Source organism: Leopardus geoffroyi, chromosome B2 (genome assembly GCF_018350155.1).
Source record: "Leopardus geoffroyi isolate Oge1 chromosome B2, O.geoffroyi_Oge1_pat1.0, whole genome shotgun sequence".
NCBI lineage: Eukaryota > Metazoa > Chordata > Mammalia > Carnivora > Felidae > Leopardus > Leopardus geoffroyi.
In genome coordinates this window covers 36906434-36930600 of record NC_059332.1, presented here as the reverse complement: position 1 = coordinate 36930600, position 24167 = coordinate 36906434, and the positions used below count along the sequence as shown (strand labels likewise).

At 40.4% G+C, this 24167-nt stretch overlaps 1 protein-coding gene across 4 annotated transcripts in view; it reads left to right on the top strand.

Moving 5' to 3' along the window:
- Positions 1-24167, top strand: part of BTBD9 (BTB domain containing 9) — a 414802-nt gene that overhangs the window by 302256 nt on the left and 88379 nt on the right. For all 4 annotated transcript variants that reach the window (XM_045498061.1, XM_045498063.1, XM_045498062.1 and 1 more), the window contains one exon: positions 2116-2305. In XM_045498061.1, the coding sequence (XP_045354017.1) occupies positions 2116-2305 (190 nt within the window). The remainder of the gene's footprint in view (positions 1-2115; positions 2306-24167) is intronic.

The window sequence follows — 24167 nt, the reverse complement described above, 5'->3', positions numbered from 1 at the left end:
TTTCTGAGCCCCCTCCTTCTCTGCCAGGAAACTGTACTCAGAGGTTATTTCTTGTTGCTTAGAGTGTTTTTGCTTGTTGCTTTGGAGTTAAGCTTGATAGTCAAGGGATTTATCACCAAAAATCCATCCTCTCTCCCTTCCTCCTTTCCCTTCTCCCTTTTTTAATCTGTGGATGGCTTCCTCTGCAGAGAACAAAGCAATTAGTGAAGCTGTGTAAGATGAGGACTCAAGTCAGGCATGCCCAACTTTGGAAAATAAATGCAATGCATCGTGCAGAATGTATGTTTAAGATTATTTACTCTACATCATTATAAAGGTAGAAAGTTTTGGTATGGTGGTAGTCTACTGCTTACCCTCTCTCTTCAGAGAGTATGTAATATACTGAAAAGTATATTATATATCTAATGAAAAATTGTCTTTTTGCTAACCTATTTTTAAATTATGTAAATAAATTAAGTTACAGACCTTGAATGTAAGTAGCTGGGTTTAATTGTAGATTTGGTTTAAATAATAAATTACATTAAAACCCCAACACTAGTAAATGCACAGAAAAGGTCCCAGGGGGACTTAAAAGGCCCTGACCTTTTATCGTACTCGTCTCAGAGAATCTATATCCATCTTTCTTTCTTTCTTTTCTTTCTTTCTTTCTTTCTTTCTTTCTTTCTTTCTTTCTTTCTTTCTTTCTTTCTTTTTTTCTCTTTCTTTCTTTGTTTCTTTTTCTTTCTCTTTCTTTCTTTCTTTTCTTTCTTTCTCTTTTTTCTTTCTCTTTCTCTTTCTTTCTTTCTTTCCTTCTTTTCTCCCTTCCTTCCTTCCTTCCTTCCTTCCTTTCTTATTTTAGATTTTGTGAGTTTTTTAAGTAATCTCTACACCCAACATGGGGCTCTCATAACCCTGAGATCAAGAGTCACATGCTCCACCAATTGAGCCAGCCAGGTTCCCCATATTTCATTTTTAGACAGCTGTCATTTTGTGGAAGCCCTTTACTTTTATAAGTGAGCAGATTGGTATGGATTTGAAGTAGAGAGAGACTCAAAATCAAAACAGAGCTGGTTCAAAATATAGCAGTTCATGAACAAAGAGAAGAGCATTATGTGTTGAAATGTTCATAATAGTAAACAAACAAAAAAGGGAAACGAATCCTGGCTGAGGGCAGCTGTGTATTCTGAAAAGGGATCGGTACCATTTCCTAGATCATCTTCCTGCTTTATGAATTTTAAAACAATCTATTATATCATGTTTCTCCAAACAAATTTATTATATTTACCAAGTGCAATAAATATATACAGTTTAGAGTATACTAATAAAACAAGTGCCTGTGTATTCACCACCACCTAGCTTAAGAACACAACAAGACCAGTACTTTTGAAGCCCCTCCAAGATTTCATCTTGGGAATGAAATCAATTAATGTTTGGACCCACTGGTAGGACGCCCTGCAAGATTTCATTCCCCGTTCCCAGACACATTATACTGAGTTTGATATAATAATTCCCTGGATTTCCTTTTTAGTTTTATGTATGTGTGTGTGTGTGTGTGTGTGTGTGTGTGTGTATATATATATATATATATATATACACATCCATCCTAAACAAAGTGTATTTCTAGTTTTGCCTTTTTAGAAAACTCTGTATAAATGAACTCATATTCTGTGTTTTTCTTGTGCCTCGCTTTTTTCACTCGACATTATGTGTTTTGTTTTTTGAGTTTTTAGTTTTTTAGAAGTCACATTTTTTTATGAAGCAACATTATGGTTTTTGATTCATCTATTTGTATATAGCTATAGTTCACTGAGGTCAATTACTGTGTAGTTTCCTATTATAGTAATATTTTCAAATGTATTTATCCATTCTGTGTTTTATGCAGTATCATATTTCTTTATAGTAAAATACTTCAGGGTTAATTATTACATGCTGTTTGGTTTGTTCCAATCTTAGGTTCAACTTTTTGTCTTGAAGCTATTTGGCATGGAAAGTGTGTTCATGTCTTGAGATAATCAAGATGTTCTAATTTCCCTTTTATCATTGATTTGAGATTGTAATTAATTTTGTTCATTGCACACTATCAGGATATATTTGGCTTCTCTTATCTTGATGCTGAATCTTGTGTTGCACTCACAGTTCCCATGGAGAATGTTGCAACAATTGCTGATTGTGCCAGTGTGATTGAAGGAGTCAGCCGGAGCCGAAATGCCTTGCTGAATGGGGACACCAAGAATTATGATTGGGACTCTGGCTATACGTGTCATCAGCTAGGAAGTGGTGCAATTGTGGTTCAACTGGCACAGCCGTACATGATCGGGTCAATACGGTAAGGAGATTCCTTTTCATTCATTACTTTTAAAATGGAAGACACATGTGCAAATTCTGTTTTAGAACAATGATGATACCATTAACTTCAGTGAAGATACATTTCTGTTCTGTGCTCTAAATATTGAAGGGGGGACAGAGAGAGATACAGGGTGCTTGTTTGGATCTTCTGGTGGGAGGATACACCAAGATTAGACTTGCAGAGAGACTAGATTAGAGGCTCTCCCTAGGTACGGCTCACCTCCTTTTTTAAAAAATGTTTATTTATTTATTTTGAGAGAGAGCATGAGAAGGGGAGGAGCAGCGAGAGAGAGAAAGAGAGAGAGAGAGAATCCCAAGCAGGTTCTGCACTGTCAGCTCAGAGCCAGATGCAAGGCTCAATCCTATGAACATTGAGATCGTGACCTGAGCCAAAATCAAGAGTCGGAAGCTTAACTGACTGAGCCACCCAGGCCTCTGGCTCACTTCCTTCTTAAGTCTGTTTGAGTTGGTTAGGGGCTTAGAGGATAATTCAAGAGAGGTTATGTAGAATCAAAACTAATTTTCAACTTCAATAAATGGCTTTACATATGAACCAAACAAATGCGAGTATGAGACCTGGTACTAAAAAAAAAAAAAATCTTCTTAATGAAAAATCTGGGCTTGGGGTGGTTGTTTTCATTTTGTTTTGTTTTGTTTTGCTTTGTTTTTTAAGAAAGGAACTTTAACCCAACATTGTTTGACATATAGGCTCATATAATTTTAAAACGCGAGACTAATGATATCCCCTAGAGAATATACTTTAGTTCAAGAGAGCCATCTGGGTGTTGAATAGGCTGCCCTTTTTTGCTTTTTTTATGAAGGTTCTAACAAGGCCTCTGAAAGACTAATATATACATATTTATGTTACATATTTATATTTATGTTTAGCAGTAGTTAAGGTATTTTACATGATAACCCACATGGAGATGTGGGTGGGACAGGACTGCCTCCCCCCCTGCCCCATCACTGTCTACCACATTTGCCTTGTTGTTTTCTGTTCTCATTGTAAAGTCAGCGTATATAAAGAGAGAAGTAGCACCAAAAAAATAAGGTAGTAGGATTCTAACAGGCAGAGGTTTATTGATGTTAAGGCTAATAACCACAGAGGTTACTGCAGCTTGCCAGTCCCCAGGCAAGCTGACAAGTGATGCTGGATTTCTGGGAGAATTCTGACTGTGGATTTCTTCATTTAAATTGTTAACCTCTTTTCATAAAGGGCTACATACAGGTTGCGTAACATAGGCAACAAGTCACACAGATAGAGAAGCACTGCAGACCAGACAAACCCACTTTGTGCTTAGGAAGGGGGAAGAGAAGCCACAGTCAGTCTGGACAAGCTACCAGTGCAAATAAACTTCTGTCAGATAGCAAACAACATCCCTGTCCTTCCTTTTTTCTCAGCTGTGGGTGTGAAGTAAAGCAGTCATAGGCCATCTATTTAATAAGCCATTCTAGAATTTTTGTCATAGATGGTGTGAAACTTACCCAAATGTTTCCCATTACAATCTATTCCTCTTCACTTTAAAAATCTGGGGAACAGTTGTCCTTCTCCGGTCACTGGCACTCCTTATAGTCTTCACAGTCTCTTGAAGATTACCAATCGTGGCTCTGAGATTACATCTGCAATTTCTTTCAGCAGGCGTGGGGTGTAACTCACCGGAGCTAGGAGACTTGGAATCATTTAAATTGACTAGATACTCTCTTTCTTTCACTTCATCTATTTGGGGCTTCAATTTTCCCTTTTTTTACGGTTGTTCTGCCATTTCTAATTTGAAGACCAGTCTTCTCGCCAATGAAGATGGAAGCAACCTGGCAGCTTAGTGGCTCTTCCCACTCTCTTGTCATGTTCCCTGTGTTCTACCCGCTTACCTGGTACTCCACCTCCGCCCCCAACAATGTTACACATGCATCTCACACCGACACGCCGGAAATGGAATTCCGTTATCCTCCCTTCCCCTGCTCAAGTCACCTTGAGATTTCCCTCAGCTCATTCAGTGGTACCACCCATCTATCCGTAGACTGCGCTAAAAGTACGGCAATCTTCCTGAATTTACTCCTCTCCCTCGCCTCTCCTCTTCAACCAGTTCTGTCAGGACTGGCTCCTACATATCTCACAAAGCCTTCCACCCTTCCCCACGCCCACTGCAGTTGTACCTTTGTAGTTTCTCCTCTCTGCCTGGTCTTCCAGACTTCCATCTGGCCCTTCCTTCCCCACCTGCAGCCAACTCCCCACCCCAGATCTGACGCGGTCACGCCCCTTCGGGAGAAAGTTCAGACGAAGGCATTTAAGAACAATCTGACGTGCTTCTGTCTACACAGCCTTGTCCTGTGCTTCTCCACCCACCCCTACACAAGCCCGTCTTAGCCTGTCCAGCTTCCTGAAGTTTTGCACATGCCACCCCTCTCTCACCTCTATGCCTTCAACTCTTTGAACGTGCTGTTCCATTGCTAGTGTCTTCTCCTCACCCCTTTCTACCCAGCTCTTACTCCCCCTTCAAGACTCTGTTCCTCTGGGAATGCTACCCTAACTGCCCATCATCTCCTGGGCTGATCTAGACCTCCTTCTTCAGTGATCCCATTCATTCTCTATATATTCATTCCAATAGGAATTATATTTGTATTATAATCATTTACTTGCTGCCTCCTCACAGCCTCACCTGATATATAAAGCCTGTGGCAACTCACAATAAGCATCCCTGTCAGAGAAAATGTGTAGAAGGGGAAATTATAGCAGGTGCAGTAGGAGATCTAGAATTTTAGATCCAGCAGGAACACATGAGGTCACTGCCCAAGTGACAACTCAGAGTGAGACAAACAGGCTCTTTGTGTGACAAAGCCTCCTTGACCTCTGGCTCTACCCAGAGAATCAGAGATATTCAATCTGACTCCAGAAAAAGGTGTCACTGGGCTTAAAGCAAGAGAAAACAGTGCCCATTTGGTTTTCTTTAAACATGGAATGAAAATGGTTCCCCTGAACTAATTTTTCTTTCCATGACTCAGAGTGGCGATAATGAGCATGAACACAACCAAAGGTAGAATTGTGTATCTCAGCCTCCAAACTTCCTTAAGCCCAGCTATTGTTTTTGCAGTGAGAAAATCCATGCAATTGAAGCCCCATGTAACTGGCTGAGCACTCAAAGAGACACGTTTCTGTGAAACTAACATTATGTTGTCAGGATCTGCATTTGCCTCTTCTGTGACATTATTAAGAAGAAAGGGAGAGGGATTTCTTAACCACCGATGCCTGTGGACGATGCTGGATATCTTGGCGGGCCATGGTTAGCAGCTGCTGCTGTGCCCAGACAGACATTTATTGATAGGAAACTAGATCAGTGGCACCTCTTCGTGGGGGTAGGTAATTGACCAGTGACAGGATGATTAGTCAGTGACATTTGACCCACAGCTTCTATTGCTTGTGATGACTGACTTGCTTTCCTAGTCACTGTATCTGAAAAAGCTCAATGATTCTGAATCGACACCCAGAGGGAGAGTGTTACAGAACTGAGTAACTAACACTTTCCCCGTCTAGGAGATAGGAGATCTGGCAATCCTGGAAACTCTTCCTCTAGGAAAGGAAGCCCAGTCACATGGTACATTGGCTTTAAAAATTCAGGTTTCTTTGTGGACGGTGACTAGGAAGGCAAAGGACTCAAACATGAATTGTCTTAATCACTGTGATCTTTTTTCCTAAGGGAGGATGTAAGTGTTTTATGGATAGAGATGTCTTTTGTTTGTCTGTTTTCATCCTCAGAAATCATTTCTTCCTTTCCTGAGCATTTAGCTGTAGACAGGTAGGCAGGCAGAGCCGCCTTCTTTGCCTGGCGATGCTTGCCCCTAACCACAGTCCTCGGAAACCTAATTCTGCTAGTGTGTCTGGTACCAGTACCTTGTGGTATCCTGGAGAGGCTGATCGTGAAACATGACCCCTGGCCATCCCTCCTCCCCCCCCCATTTTCTTTCATTCATTTAGCAAACATTTATTGAGCCTTCTACTGTGTTCCAGGCACTGTTCTCAGCCATGGGGATAGAGCATCGAATAAAGAAAACAAACATCGATGCTGTCATAGAACTGACATTCTTGTCAGGGGGAGATAAACAGTAAACAACACTGTAATATGTCAGATTTTTCGAAGTGCCACGGAGCAATCAGGAGGGAGGACTAGCAGGTAGAAACAGTGCAGTGTTAGATGCAGTGGTCAGGGAAGGCCTGTGCAGAGCCCGAAGAAAGGGAAGAGCAAGCCATCTGGGGACCTGGGGGATGAGCATCACAGAGTGCCAAGGCCCCAAGAGGGAGCATGTCTGCCAGGTGGCAGGAGCAGTGAGGAGGCCTGTGTGACTAGAGCAGGGTGAGGGAGGCTGAGAGCAAGAGGCAAGGCGAGGGAGGTGACTTGGAGAGGCGACAGCCCTGAGATTTGTTGCCATTTGGTTTCTGTATTCAGTCACCAACTCCCAAAACCATCCCACCCACCACCACACAGCCATCCCTGCATTTCATTAGCACCATGAGAGGAGAGTTTTATGGGCTGAGGAGAAGAGGGGTCTGGTGGGGAGGCCATCACGCCTTCAGAAGCGCCTTCCTTGCTCCTGACCTGCCTTTATCCAGCCAACTCCTGGAAGAGAAACCACAGAGGCGTCCAGTCCTTACAGCTCAACAGGAAACTTGCTCCCCAGCTCCCTCTTCTTTTTCTCTCTCCTAAGAGCCAGAGCAGGCAGTGTAACTGGGAAATAAAGAAGCTTGGCTTTGTTGTTGCTAGGTGTACAGGCACAGCCAGAGTTATTCATTGTGTATGAGAGAAAAAGAGAGAAACTGCCTGCAATGTACCTTACGTGTGGGTAACTGAGTAGTAATTATATCATTTTCGTGCCCCTTTTAAACATTAAAATTTAAATAACAGGAAACCTTCAGAGGCCTGATCACATAAAAAGACCAGGGTAAAGTCATAATAACTAACCAAATCTACCTAATGTCTTAGTTTATAGTCCCTCTGTCACCTTAGTTTAAGACTTACTATCTTTCTACTTGCTACTCATGATATCTTTATCATTGTTTTCTGGCTGGTATGAGAATCACATATGCTGTGTATTACGTATGCCTGTCACTCAGTCTTTTTCAGCTAATCAGTGACAGCACTTTGTGGAAACCCTAATTATAAGATAGTCAATTGAATTAACAATTTTTACATTTGCCCGAAAATGATTGTTTTGTAATTGATATGTGCAATGCCGTAAGTAAAACGCCCCGAATGCTTTAACTAACAAACCTCATTGTGGGTAGGCTATCCAGAGATGACGCCGTGCATGTAGATGCCACTGCCCATAATCTGAGTGCTGTGAGGATTAAGGAGTTAATGACACAAAAATAGTTAAGGTTCCTCAGTTGGAAAATGTTGTATGAATATAATATGTAAGGACAAGATGGGTCCAGCCCAAAGTATGGTCTTGGTGGGTATTCATGATCTCTTCAGTCTGTAGGGATGAGCCTCTTTTTATTTTACAATAGGGAAAAAAGTTCTACCGCTTATAGAAGTTAATGTGGTGCAGAATGTCCAAAGCATGAATCAGTTTCTCTCTTGCAGTTATTAAACATAGAGAAAATGAAGCAATAGCAAGTTGATCTCAAAAAAAAAAAAAAAAAAAAAAAAAATTAGGTATGCCTCTATGGTCCTTATTCATCCCAGTGTATTTTTCTTTCTCTGGGAGCTGTCAAGCCCAGGCCCAGTTCAGCCGCCCTTTCATTATTGTGCAGCTACAACCAACTGTAGATTATCTCTTCCGTTTGTAAATTATGGAGACTCCTTTTCGACTGCTATTTTCCCTTCTTCCCACTGCTTACCACCCTGCCAAGCTATTGCTCATCCACTTCCCTCCCAAAGGATAGGCACAGAAAAGAAAAAGGAGAGGAATCACAAACCATTCAATTTCCTTTCCTATTTAATAGTTCCAAATGAAGCCTTGGTCGATAAGGTGGGGAGAGGAATTGAAGCTAATGACGCAAAAGATGTTTTGTAATTGTTTGAGTATTTTCGACATCTGTGCTGCCCTCGGTCTCTCATAGGAGCACGGTTAATATCCGGTTGAAGATAGTGATTTTATAGTACTGAGATGGACGTGGGTTCCTGGCGGTGGTTTCCAGGTGCCTAGTACAAGTACTCTGTGCTGTGAGTACTCAATAAACACTCATTGACTGAACTGACAGCATAGTATGTTAGTGCAGCGAAAGGGAGTTCTATCTATCAACTAAATTGGACATCATATTTGCTCAGTGTGTCTGATCTAAGTGTATGTGAGGAAACTGCTAAAGATTTGGCATCTCCAGCAAATGACTGAAATTAAGCTCCGGAGTCAGGTGCTCACATTAGCACAGGTAAGGGCACTCGCCTCACACGTTTCATGCCGCTTCCATTTCATTCTGTCTGAGTGCCGCACAGGCAAGCAGTACATCTATTTACATCAGGAGAGCCTTCTTTGCAACCTAGAGAGCTAGAAATTTCCTTTTTATAGTTTAAGGAATACAACAAACATCTAAATATATGACTCCTCTGGCTTGGATTAAGATTGCCTATAATTCTAGTCAAAATTGGAAAGATATTTTACGAAATTTGCTTCATATCAGTCATGCTGAGCATCTCTGTCACAGCCCTGAACCAAAGAATTCTTCCTTGTCTCACTGATCCATGATTTATTTACCAAGCATTGTTTCTCTCTCAGCCTATCTGCCTTGCACTAAAGTCTTCTCTTATCACCCTCAGACCTCAGAACACTGGTTCCCAGAAAAACTGTTGAATAAAAAATTGTATGTGTGGTTCCCAGTAGACACTGGAGTCTGAGCTGGGTGAATGCTTAGGGGACTAGAAATCCTCGAGCCTAGAAACAGATAACAGAATTTGGGGGCAAGGTAAATATGTCTCAGCCAGTTTCATCCTAGAGGTATTTCAAGACCAGAAAGTATTGCTATGGCAACTAAGTTGAATATTAAAAATACAGGAGGGGCACTAGAATTCGGATGTTCTTCAGAAAAGCAGGAAAGGTTAAATGCCCCCAAAAAAGGAGAGAGAGAGAGAGAGAGAGAGAGAGAGAGAGACTGTGTGTGTATGTGTTTGATTTACCTCACATGTCAGCCATTTATTTCTCTTGAGTGATTAGAGAACTTGACAACTAGTCATCATAAAATATAGCTGGATACATGAAAAGAAAAATTTTTGTACTTTTCAAAGATTAACCCATCAAGAAGACATTTTTATAGGCGATATCAGCCCATTTGACCCAGTATTTCATGTACAAACATGCTTAGTAATTATTCAGAATTTTTATTTAAGACACTTCTAAGGGGCGCCTGGGTGGCTCAGTTGGTTGAGTGTCCAACTTCAGCTCAGGTCATGATCTCGCCGTTTGTGAGTTCGAGCCCCGCATCAGGCATTGTGCTGACAGCTTGGAGCCTGGAGCCTGCTTCAGATTCTGTGTCTCCCACTCTCTCTGTCCCTCCCCCACTCACACTCTGTCTCTCCTTCAAAAATAAATAAACATTAAAAAAATTTTTTTAAGACACTCCTAAGAAAATCTTCAGAAACAACCACAAAACAAGTAATAAAATGGCAATAAATATATATTTGTAATTACTTTGAATGTAAATGGACTAAATGCTCCAATCAAAAGACTTAGGATGACACCTACAGATTAAAAGTAAGGCAATAGAGGGGTGCCTGGGTGGCTCAGTTGGTTAAGCATCTGACTTCGGCTCTGGTCACGAGTTCACAGTTCATGGGTGCGAGCCTCACATCATGTTCTGTGCTGACAGCTCAGAGCCTGGAACATGCTTCAGATTCTGTGTCTCCCTCTCTCTCTGCCCCTCCCTGGCTCATGCTCTCTCTCTCTCCCACTCTCAAAAACAATAAACATTAAAAAAAGTTTTTTTAATAGATGTAAGGAAATGGAGAAACATCTGTCATGCAAATGGATATCAAAAGAAAGCCAGAGTAGCAATACTTACATTGGACAAAATAGACTTTAAAACAAAGACTCTAATAATAGACAAAAAGGACATTATATAATAATAAAGGGGACAATCCAACAAGATCTAACAATTGTAAGTATTTATGCACCCAACATAGAGGCTCTCAAATACATAAAACAGTTAACAAACATGAAAGAATTAATAATAGTACAATAATAGTAGGGGGCTTTAACACCCCTTTACATCAATGAACAGATCATCTAAACAGAAAATCAACAGAGAAACAATGGCTTTGAATGACACACTGGACCAGATGGACTTAACAGATATATTCAGAACATTTCATCCTAAAGTACCAGAGTACACATTCTTTACAAGTACACATAGAAAATTCTCCAGGAAAGATAATATATTAGGCCATAAAATAAGCCTCAGTAAATTTAAGATCAAAGTCATACCATGCATCTTTGCTGACTACAACACTATGAAACCAGAACCATAAGAAAAAGTCTGGATAGATCACAGATACATGGAGGTTAAATAACATGCTACTAAACAATGAATGGGTCAATCAGGAAATAAAGGGAGAAATTTTAAAAACATGGAAATAAATGAAAATGAAAACACAATTGTCCAGGGGTGCCTGGCTGACTCAGTCAAGAGAGCATGCAACTCTTAATCTCTGGGTCATGAGTTCAAGCCTGATGTTGGTTGTGGAGCCTACTTTAAAAAAAAATTAAGAAAAGTAATTCATTGAGAAGACACAACCATCTAAAGCCTTTGGGATGCAGCAAAAGGGGATCTTAGAGGGAAGCTTATAGCAATACAGGCCTACCCTCAAGGAGCAAGAAAAATCTCAAACAGCCTAACTTTACACCTCAAAGGGCTAGAAAAAGAACAACAAACAAAACCTAACACCAGCAGAAGGAAGGAAATAATAAAGACTGGAAAAGAAATAAATGATATACAAACTTAAAAAAAAAAAAGGGACACCTAAGTGGCTTAGTCAGTTGAGTGTCCAACTCTTGATTTCAGCTCAGGTCATGACCTCAGGGTTGTGGGATTGAGCCCTACATCAGGCTGTGTGCTGAGCGTGGAGCCTGCTTGAGATTCTCTCTACCCCTCTCCCATTCACGCTCTCTCTAAAAATTAAAAAAAAAAAGGAAAAGAAAGAAACTAAAAAAAAAAAAAAAAAAAAAAAAAAAGAACAATAGAACAAATCAATGAAACCAGGAGCTGGTTCTTTGAAAATATCAATAAAATTGAAAAATTTCTAGCCAGATTTATCAAGAAAAAAGAGAAAGGACTCAAATAAAATCATAAATGAGAGAGGAGAAATAACCAATACCACAAAAATACAAATAATTAGAAGATAATGTTATGAAACATTATATGCCAACAAATTGGACAACCCAGAAGAAATAGATAAATTCCTAGAAACATAAACTGGCAAAACTGAAACAGGAAGAAATAGGAAATAACCAGCAAAGAAGCTAAATCAGTAATTGAGAAAGTCCCAACAAACAAAAGTTCGGGACCAGATGACTTGACAGGCAAATTCTACCAAACATTTAAGAAGAGTTAATACCTATTCTTCTCAAACTATTCCAAAAAAAAAGAAAAAGAAGGAAAACTTCCAAATTAAATCCATGAGGCCAGCATTATCTTGATACCAAACTGGATAAGGACACCACAAAAAAAGAGAACTACAGGCCAGTATCTCTGATAAACATAGATGCAAAAATCCTCAATAAAATACTAGCAAACTGAACCCAACGGTACATTAAAAGAAATCATCCCAATAAGTGGGATTTATTCCTGGGTTGCAAGTGTGGTTCAGTATTCACAGATCAATCAATGTGATACATCACAACCATAAGAGAAAAGATATGAACCATATGATCATTTTAATAGATGCAGAAAAAACATTTGACAATGTACGACATTCATTCATGATAAAGTCCTTCAACAAAGTAGGTTTAGAGGGAACATATCTCAGCATAATAAAAGCCATCTATGAAAAACCCACAGCTCACACCATCCTCAATGGGGAAAAACTGAGAGCCTTTCCCCTAAGGTCAGGAAAAAGTCAAGGATGTCCATTCTTACCACTTTTATTCAACATAGTACTGGCAGTCCTAGCCATGGCAATCAGACAACAAAAAGAAATAAAAGGCATCCAAACTGGTAAAGAAGTAAAACTTCCATTATTTGCAGATGACATGATACTGTGTATAGAAAACTCAAAACACACCAAAAATCTGCTAGAACTGATAAATGATAAACTTTCAGTAAAGTGTCAGAATACAAAATTTTTGTACAGAATCTGTTGCATTTCTTTTTTTTTTTTTTAAACTTTTTTTTTTTTCAACGTTTATTTATTTTGGGACAGAGAGACAGAGCATGAACGGGGGAGGGGCAGAGAGAGAGGGAGACACAGAATCGGAAACAGGCTCCAGGCTCTGAGCCATCAGCCCAGAGCCCGACGCGGGGCTCGAACTCACGGACCGCAAGATCGTGACCTGGCTGAAGTTGGACGCTTAACCCACTGCGCCACCCAGGCGCCCCAATCTGTTGCATTTCTATACACCAATCATGGAGCAACAGAAAAAGAAATTAGGGAATTTATCCCATTTACAATTGCACCAAAAGTAATAAGATACCTAGAAATGAACCCAACCAAAGAGATGAAAGACCTATACTCTGAAAACTGTAAAACACAAAAATTGAAGATGACACAAAGAAATGGAAAGACATTCATGCTCATGAATCAGAAGAACAAATATTCTTAAAATGTCTATACTGCCCACAGCAATCTATACATTTAACGTAATCCCTATCAAAGTACCAACAGTATTTTTCATAGAGCTAGAACAAACAATCCTAGAATTTCTATGGGACCACAGAAGACCCTGAATAGCCAAAGCAATTTTGAAAAAGAAAAGCAAAGCTGGAGGCATTACAATTCTGGACTTCAAGTTATGTTACAAAGCTGTAGTAATCAAAACAGTATGATACCGGCAAAAAATAGACACATAGGTCAATGGAACAAATAGAAAAACCAAAAATGAACCCACAACTATATGGTTAACTAATCTTCAACAAAGCCGGAAAGAATATCCATTGGGGAAAGGACAGTCTCCTCAACAAATGGTGTTGGGAAAAGTGGACAGCAACATGCAAAAAAAAGAACCTGGACCACTTTCTTACACCATATACAAAAATAAATTCCAAATAGATTAAAGACTTAAATGTGAGGCCTAAAACCATAAAAATCCTCCAAGAGAACACAGGCAGTAACCTCTCTGACACTGGCTGTAGCAACTTCTTTCTAGATATGTCTCCTGAAGCAAGGTGAACAAAAGCAAAAATACAGTATTGGGACTACATCAAAATAGTTTATGTATAGTGAAGGGAACAATCAACAAAACTAAAGGCAGCCTATGGGATGGGAGAAGATATTTGCAAATGACATATTTAATAAAAGGTTGGTATCCATATTACATATATAAAGAATTTATAAAACTCAACACCCAAAAAACAAATAGCCCTATTAAAAAAATGGGCAGAAGACATGAACAGACATTTCTCCAAAGAAGACATACCGATAGCCAACAGGCACATGAAAAAATGTTCATCATCACTTACCATCAGGGAAATCCAAATCAAAACCACAATGAGATATTACCTCCCACCTATCAGAATGACTAAAATCAATAACGCAAAAAACAACAGGTGTTGGTGAGGATGTGGAGAAAAAGGAACACTGGTGCACTGTTGGTGGGAATGCAAACTGGTGCAGCCACTGTGGAAAACAGTATAGAGGTTCCTTAAAAAGTTAAAAATAAGATCTAGCAGTCGCACTACTGGGTGTTTACTCAAAGAACACAAGAACACCAAGTTACACTAATTCAAAGGGATACATGCACACTGATGTTTACAGCAGCATTATTTATAATAGCCAAGATATGGAAACAGCCAAGTGTCCATTGATTGATGAATGGATAAAGAAGATGTGGTGTATATACACAACGGAATATTACTCACCTCTAAGAAAGAATGAAATCTCACCATTTGCAATGACATGGATGAAGCTAGAGAGTATAATGCTAAGTGAAAGAAGTCAGAGAAAGACAAATACCCTATGATTTCACTCATATGTGGTATTTAAGAAACAAAACAAATAAGCAATGGGAAAAAGAGAGAAACCAAGAAACAGATTCTTAACTCTAGAGAGTTAAGATTGGTTTACCATGGGCGGGGGGGGGGGGGGGGTGAAACAGGTGATGGGGATTAAGGAGGCCATTTATTGTGATGAAGGCAGTGATGTATGGAACTGTTGAATCGCTGTATCGTACACCCTAAACTAATATAACACTGTATATTAACTGGATTTAAAAACTTAAAAAAAAATAAGACCCTCTAAAATGAATACTACTTCACCAGTAGTTTGTTAAACAGTCATTTTAAACACCAGAATCATTCACCTTGGAAGAGCAGATGAAAGGAAAGCATCAACCTACTCTTTATGTGGTTTCACTTTGGCAGATAATTTACACACTGCTTCCCCGACCTGGCCCCATAGGCCATACAGGGGCACAGAAATACAGCTTTTCTCATGAGAACTTACAGAAGCATAGAGCTTTCAGCAAATTGCCCAAAATTACTACAAATTTAATACATCAAATTGCTTAAGTATACCTTTTAAGTATTACGTGAATAAAGCTATTCTTAACGCTGATGAAGGGTCACAGACATTTAAGGTTAATCCTTGAATTAATCCAATGCAGCAATCTACCTTTGAAAAAACCTCACTTCCTTGGATGCCCTTAAATCAGAGATTGTTTTTCCCCTAGGAGCCCAATTTTGTCACCTTGTTAAGTTGCTTTTGATGCATCTTGCTTGGTAGCACCTGATACTATGTATCTCTCTCTTTTTAAGCTTAGCCCTTTGTAAACTGGTAACCACAGAAGCATTTGATTGAAACATTCTGAACCAGCAGAAGGACTGAGATCAAGAAAAAATGCTTCCAACACCCCTTCTTGCCTCTCCCCTCTGCCCACCTCCATCCTTCTCCAAGGAAAAACGATTATGATGACAGGCTGGTTGGTGCCCCTCAGGGACTATTTTCAACAACTTTCCTGGATACTCAAGGGCTGAGATCCAGCTGAGGAATCTTTTTTGTCTTTCTGCTGTGTTGCATCTTTCAACAATGTATTAGATTCAGTATAGGGGGTATTGGTTACCTAGATAAAGGCAGAGTATGCTTTTACTTCTCCCTGGATTTTCTTTCTTTCCCCCCTTAAGACCTCACAGTAGGATCCTCTTTCTTCCTTTTGCCTTATGCTATCTGAAACCATGTCCTGCAATGATTATGACATAAGCCGCCCTGCCACATTATTCTTTTACTGTAACTGAATACCAGTCTAGACTGTTGAGATGTTCCATACAGTTTAATGTTTAGAAATGGCTAATGGTCCTTTTACTTGCCATGTCTTACAGTAGCTCTGAAGCTTTAGTTGCTTCATTGTCTCCATGTAAGAGGTGAAGAAACCAAAGTATAATTTGAGTTCCTTCTCTTTCTCTCCACCATGAACGTGACAATGCAGCCAGTGCTAAAACCCTAGCTGGGAAGATTCCAGTGTATTGCACAAGCCTACAGAGCTTCCTATGGCCTTAAAAAGAAAATGAGAGAAGGCATCATACTTTCTGTTCAATCCATCTTCTTTCCTAAGGGTGTAAGTTACAGTAACTTTCATTAAATGTTGTGGCTAAGCCTTGACTATGTTTGTTTTTATTGCTAGCCTTCGTTTTCCCCAAAGGAGCTTGCATTTGGGCTGCATTTAGCTACAAATAACAGAGAATCTGATTAAGACTTTTTAAAGGTGTGTGTTTGTTTATTTTGCCTTGGCTTATTTGTTTTGGTCTCACATACAAAATGTCCACAGGTGGATGGTTGCTGGTATTAGTTCTGCAGTTCCGTGAGCTCTTCAATTTTCTTGGTCTTTTTCACATGCATTTTGGCCGCAGGAAGATGTTGGCTGCTAAGGCTTTAACTACCTCATCTTCATTTAGGCAGAAGGAAGGAGAAGGGCAAAGGGTAAAGAGCCCTGCCAGCCAAGTCTGCACCTTTTTATTAGGAAAAGCCAAAGCTTTATTTGAAGCTCCACCCAGCTGACTTCCACTTAGTTATTGGGTTGAACTATGTTACACGGTCAACTGGCAAGGTTGGAGAGGAAGTTGAGGGTCATGGTAAGGGGTTGGCTCATCCAGTCAGCAGTTCTGCCACAGAACCCTACCTCCTACTTGACATTTCACATCTACCTTGGAATTTTTATAAATCCCCATATTTCATGTGGTCTTTTTTTTTTTAAACAGCCTTATTGAGATATAATTCATATACCATTTACCCATTTAAAGTATACAACTCAATAGGGTTTTTTTTTTTCTATTTATTTTTTAAAGACACCCTTTGAGCTTGTAGTTTCTGGGTTTATCCAAAAGAGTATATATAATAATTGTATTTTATATTATTCTCAGCTTCAAAAATGTTCTGTAAATAAAAAGCCTATTATCTGCCTACTGGATAATTCTGATCCAAAACAAGCAGAATTACTCATTATATATGTTTGACTTCTTAGTCATGAAGTTTATCTCTTGAAAAACATTTCACTTTTTGTTACAAACTGTTGCTGATTTTCTGTAACTGGTCTTCATGTTTTACCACCATAATGACAGTGGATGCACCAAATGAAATTGGAGAGGCATGGCAAGATCCCAGGTACCTTCTAATACATCAAAAGGTGAATAAATTTTATTTGGTGTGGTTTTACTCTAGTTATCTAGTTCGGATATTTTATCATATCTGAATTCTGGTTAAAATCGGCAGTCCATACAGAGTCTGTTAACCAGACATACTTACTTAACTAACCAAAGCACCTCCTTACCTAACCAAGTTATAGAGAATTGACTTTTCTTCTGTACCTATCACATTCTCACATCAGAACTTCACTGCATATCCGTGTTATTTTGTAGTGGCAGACGAATGCAGTGTCAAAGTCCTGCTAGAAATAATTTTTCAACGTTTATTTATTTTTGGGACAGAGAGAGACAGAGCACGAACGGGGGAGGGGCAGAGAGAGAGGGAGACACAGAATCGGAAACAGGCTCCAGGCTCTGAGCCATCAGCCCAGAGCCCGACGCGGGGCTCGAACTCACGGACCGCGAGATCGTGACCTGGCTGAAGTCGGACGCTTAACCGACTGTGCCACCCAGGCGCCCCGAAATAATTTTTTAAGTTTTTAAAAGATCTGGACTCCTATCCATCTGTCCTAAATAAAATGATACATTAAAAGATCTCTGACTTTCAAAGGGGATGTTGGGCAGTAGCCGCCCTAGCACCTCCAGTTTTTCCCTCCTCTGAGTTCTTGGAACGTGGTATTTTGTTTCGTAGGATTATAGTGAGTGTTTCTGGCTTTGGGCTGATGAATGGATAAAGAATATGTTGTGTGTGTGTGCGCACGCGCGCTGATGAATGTGATAACGAATATGTGGTGTATATACACACATGCACACATACCTGTATATACATACACACACAATGGAATATTACTCAGCCATAAAAAGAATGAAATCTTGCCATTTGCAATGACGTGGATCAGGCTAGAGAGTGTTATGCTAACCAAAATAAGTCAGTCAGAGAAAGACAAATACCATATGGCTTTGGAACACTTGAAATAAGAAGTACAATCAGTCAGAGGGTGATGATAGTAATACTATGATTTTAGATCTTGAGAAAAGAAACTCAAATACCCTCTGCTTTTCCTGCCACTATTTCTTCACTCCTCCCCAAAATGCTGGTCATGGTCAAAGCATTTAGTTTTTTTCCAGGAAAGATGGTGATCATATTGGTGAGTTTATAGGACTGAGAGTGGGCCACAGTTCAATGGAATCATTTCTTGTGTCTCTGGTCTCCCACTGGGCCCTAAGTGGTATGGGCCAGGACTAATTCTGTTAGAATGATGTCCTGCCTTCCCTCCTTGTCCCAACCTCTCCCAGGCTTCTCCTCACTCCTTTTCTCTCTTCTGCCCTCACAACAAAATGGTAAGCATACCCATCCTTTTGTCCTTGGGCACTCTTACTTCCTCTTTTATCTTTTAGGGCAGCTGGGGTAAGGTAAGGTAAGCCTCAGCTCAGGGACAGTTCAGTGCCTGACAGCAGAAGCCAATGATCTCTTACCTGCTCACTCTGTTTCGGTGGTATTGTTGGGTTGATCCTTTCTAAAATTGTAGTGGTAAGAACCAAGAATAAGTTTTGGGTGTTGAAGAAGAGACAAGGCAGGCCGCCTAGCTCGCTTTGGTTGAAATTGTTGAGGCATAACCAACTCAGGAATAGGGAGTACTCCACGTCTTACGCCTTTTGCATAAGAGTTTTGGGCCAAAAGTTCCACTAGTGATCACGTATCCCTTCTCACTTGCTTCTCACTTGCTGGGACTCTCTTTGGCGTATACGAGAACCTTGTGGGGAAGGGTAGTTGTGGTCTAGGCTAATAAGATTTTATTCCTAAGTCCCTTAGGCATCTACCATTTAATGTCCTCTGATGCCTAATGCAAACCTTTCTCAAATCTTTTCTTGATATCTAATCTTCTATATTCATTTCTTCCTGGAGGTTAAAAAAATAATAAAGCATCTATAATCAAATAGTATCTTTATTAGGAAGTTTATAGTAGCACTGTTAGAAACAGATAAGTACAGTCTATAGAGAATTGCCTGAGAGTTGGCGGTAAATCAGATAAATAATATCCTTTTGATAACAGCCTTCTTGATTGAACAGGTAAATGTCATGATTGTGTTCACTATAGTGAGATTTTAGCTGTGTATGTTAGACTCACAGAAAAAGTAGAGAATTCATGGAGATTGGTTGGAACTATTTGGGAAGAACATGTTAAACAGAGTCATCCCTTCAAAATTGGTTTCATTAAAAGATTCCAAATGAAAAGCTCTGTTAACACACCAAACACTTCACGGTTTTTATTGTTCTGTGGTCATAGACTGCCCCGGTCAGCTATCTTGTAAGATGCTTTTTATACTCACAGTAGACAGAGCTGGAGAGATAGCAAGGGGATGGATCCATACATATCTATTTTCTCCTGGTGACCAATAAACAACAACGCTGTCTGCCTAATTAGTGTGGTTTCGTCTGTGGTGTCATCTTCCCCTATAGCTGATACATTATTTTACTGCTGTCACATTAACCACCCTATCAGCGACTGTATAACTTCCGTGTGCACATATTGCTTATTGACTTTAAACACCCCTGCAACTTCCTTGCCTTATCCTATTTCCATGCCACCTGGAGAGTGGTGGTCAGTACTGACCGTCGTGTTTGCACATGTCTTCAGTTTGAGGATGTGGCTCCTGGACACTTCATCAGTTCAGGGAGTAGAGAGGGTTTGGGAATGGTTTTCAGACTTTTATTTTTAATGGGAGCTTTTTTTTGAGGGGGGGGGTCTCGTTTCCTTTCTTGTTCTTTTACCCTTAGGAGAAATACCAGAAATTTGGGGTGAAAGGCAAGCCAAGAATTGTCAGTACAGTTGTCACAGAACAAAGACAGGACTATAGCAGAATCGAAAAACTCCACGTGGAATTTGCTATATGAAAATCTGTTGAAACACTTTCAACAGAAGAAAGAGATTTTAGACATTTCTAGGCTAAACTCTGCCTTGGTTTAAACTATACCTTTATTGGGGCGCCTGGGTGGCGCAGTCGGTTAAGCGTCTGACTTCAGCCAGGTCACGATCTCGCGGTCCGTGAGTTCGAGTCCCGCGTCGGGCTCTGGGCTGATGGCTCAGAGCCTGGAGCCTGTTTCCGATTCTGTGTCTCCCTCTCTCTCTGCCCCTCCCCCGTTCATGCTCTGTCTCTCTCTGTCCCAAAAATAAATAAACGTTGAAAAAAAAAAAAAATTTAAACTATACCTTTATTTCTTGCCTTGGTGCCATAACTCTTTACTGCTCAATAAGAACAGCTCTAGTTTTCTGCCTGTTCCTGGCGCCAGCAAACTTTTTCTGGAAAGGGCCAGGTAGTGGTTATTTTAGACTTTGTAAGCCATAGTCTCTGTCACAACTGCTCAGCTGCTGACTGGGCATGGCTGTGTTCCAATAAAACTTTATTTACAAAAATAGGCAGCCACGGGCCACAGTTTACCTGTGCTTAATCTATCCAGTTCCTTTCCTCACTAACAGCTCTGGTCCATACAGGTGGGAGCGAAGAATTAGGGAAGCCCCTTTGCCTTTTATAGTTTCAAACAATGTGAGTAATAATACTTATAAGCCTGTTATCAAGAGACATGAATATTAATATCACTGTTTAGTTGGGAGTCAACATGCACACCACGACTCAGTGGTTTTTCCTACCATGTGTGTAGGAGGTGAGCCTTGGGGGCTGACCCAAGGAGAGGCTGATGAGAAAGCCTGGCGATGAGACTTCATCCCCAACTCTGACCCTGGCAGAGAAGTTTTACTTTCATCTGTCATGGAGATTGAGGTTCTTCTAAGATGTTGTCTGCGAAGGGGTTCTGCTACCAAAGAACATTTTTTAAAATATTGGTTTACCTTTTTTTTTTTTTTTACAATTAGTAAAGGATGCTAATTGTATCTACTAAAAGATATCTAATACTAATAGATACTTTCTAAGAAGTACCAAAGGATTTATTGTGTACTACTTTGTGATTATAGAAAAAAAAACAGATTAAAATAAAAGGAACCACAAATCATCTAAATTAAAATTCATCTCCCTGTCTTCTCCTACCCCATGCCCCATTAAACAGATTATAAATCTGCGAGTATAGGGTTCCAAGACCGAGGCAGAGTTGAGACCCCTGTCTCCCATCTGCCACCACTGCTTCTGGTTATACTGTATTGCTTCGGAATGTCCTTGTGTCCATCAGAGGCAGTGGGAGAGTCACTGGAGCTTTTCCTGCTCCAAATAGACTGAGAAGATCATTTGACCCAGAATGCCACTTGAGGCCACACTGTTTTCCTCTTCCTTGCTCACATTCCTTCTTCCTTTGAGCTACCAGGAGCCCCCAAGCACCTGAATGCCCCAATTTCCAGGGTACAAACTGTGCCAAGAGCTGGACTAATGCCAGCACCAACCTGTTTGGAAGTTATCCCAGATCTGTCTCTCAGCCTCTGGCACCTAAACATCGTCGGCTAGGTAATTGTTGGTTATCTGAAGAGCAATAGTTACAACAGTATCACGTGTGACTCAGACAGGCTGTCTTAGCCAGTCTCCTCCTGCCTCTCAACTTGATTATCAATGTTGACTATTGGGATTTGGTGCCAGAGTGGGAGGATACTTAGAAATCTGAGATCTCGCTACCTTGGGTATGATTTCTTCCCTGGCTTGTAAGAGTTCATCTTTTCTGCCTGTACATTTCTGAAGGTGAGTCAGGGCAGTGATATAGCAGGTGAGGTGTGTGTGTGTGTGTGTGTGTGTGTGTGTGTGTGTGTTCACGTGCATGTACATGAACATACATACATTGGGTGCCTGCGTGGTATGAGGACTATGCTCTCAGGATGTCCGTGTGTGTATATCCTATCAGCCAAAATAAAAAGAAAGTAAAAAGGGGGTTCGAGGGTTATGGGGCAGAAGGGAGATAAATGTTTGTTGTTCTTGGTGAGGAAGCACAAGCCAGATCAACAAAAGAAACCATTTAATTCACAGAGTGCAATGTTCTAATGCATCCTCATGCTGTGTTTGAGTCACAATGGCAAGGTATGGCTACAGCAGGGCCTTCGACAGATTATGAGTGATTTATTCATCCCTGCCTCCTTCACTCAGATTTTCTCCTTTCAGCCATCCAATATCCATCATCAGCCCAGTTTCTATACAGGAGTTTACCCTGGTAGCTTGCCTGGAATACATTTTGAAGGATTAGTGTCCATGGCATGGAGACTGGCCCCTGTGCTCGGTACACTCTGGTGAATATTCATGTTGGCACCCGGGAGGGTTATTTCTAAAAGGGTAGTTCCTACAGAATGCATTCTAAAGAGGCAGTCTTTTTCCCATCTGATGGTCCTTCAACCAAACAAATGTGGGAGGGAGGGGAAGCTGTTCTGCAATGCTGGTGAGTATTTATGAGACAGAAAACTGCATTCTTCCATCTCCTGCAGCAGTAGGGGGCACCTTGGCCCCTCTGAATTCGGAGCCTTTGCCCGGGCCTCCCACCCTGGGGAAAACAGTATAGGCAATTCCAGAAAAAAAAAAAAAAAAAAATGGCAAATGCCTGTTTAGCCTTTGGTCCTGTAACCCACACGAGTTTGATTTGATTACAGCTGTTTAGCAGTTAGAAAAGTTAGAGTTATTAATGTTCAGCTGAAAACGTTTGAATTAAAACTTATCATCCCAGCTTTGAAGACCTGGATCAAGAAACCTGTACTGAGTGGCCAGTGATCAAAAGAATTCTACTGAAAAACATGATTAGCCATTTTTTCCTCTAGCCATTACAAAAAATTCTATAAAATCTTGCTTTTTTTTTCTTAATTCTTGCCGTTCTTCAAAAGCTTTATCACATAGTTACATATTAAATTAATTAATTATCTTTTGTTTATAAGAACTTGTCATAGTTAGGATTCTCACTTTTATGTAGTGGTAGAGATGCCACTAGTATTATTCTCACTAATGTGGTCTTTATTTTAATGGTAAGTCATGTACTGCACGGAGGATTATGATTTGTCAGACACCTCAGACTTCAAATAGAATAATCTGCTTAAGTGTTTTAATTTTATAGCACTTGCAACTTATACAGTTTTATTTTTTCTGCTTTAGAGTCTAGTTTTGTTTTGTTGTTTTTTTTTCATGTGAAAGCCTTCACAGAAGAATTTCGTGAAGGAAGTTCATTAGAGAAGGGACTGAAAGGGAGGAAATTTAGACCAGGTGAGTATGAGAAAAGAGTGCAGACAAGCATCTGATCGCGCAGGGCCGAGGAGGATAAATACTAGAGTTGGGAATACGACGGAGGGGGCAGTGACTTAGCAGCAAGCAGTGGCTAACACAGCTGGTACAGTTGACGGCAGATGAGGGCCTGTATTGGATGGGCAAGTGCTTTCAAATCATTTTCGTCAAGAGCCCAGGACTTTCTAGATTGGGCCCTGTGGGGAAAAGAAGCCGATTCAAAGCTGGAGCAAAGGTTGAAGCCCAGATCTGATTTGGGTGAAAAGGTCAGGCTGGTAGAAAAAAGAGAGACATAGGAAAATAGTACTGGCTGTGTTAAGAGAGACCAGGGGAAAGATTTGCTGAGAACAAAAATAAAGAGATTACCTGCCTGAATAGGAAGATTTTTGCCTTATTGCTCAGCCCTGCTGGAACGTTCTGTCGGCTGTAATATTCAGAGTCAAGCCTTCCCCACCTTTGTTTTGCCTCTCCATTCTCTCCCTTTATCACCAGGTTGAGGTAATACAAAGATCTACCTGTAGCTAAATTGTGAGTTCTCCCACAGACACAGATTCCTGTGAAAACTTGACCTAAGGGAATAGAAAGGAGCCGTGGAGCTTATTAAATTTCTCTTTGGCTCTGCTTCTTGGAGCTTTGTAGGCTGTGTGCATGTGGACACATACTAGCATGTGGTCAGAAGAGGGGCAGGAGAAAAAGCTCAAGAGAAGAAATAGCAGTGAGCATTAATGTACTTCATAAATTTTCTCTTTTAAAAAAAATTTTTTTTTAATGTTTATTTATTTTTGAGGCAGAGAGAGACAGAGCATGAGTGGAGTAGGGGTAGAGAGAGAGAGGGAAACACAATCTGAAGCAGGCTCCAGGCTCTGAGCTGTCAGCACAGAGCCTGACGCGGGGCTCGAACTCACGAGCTGTGAGATCATGACCTGAGCCGAAGTCG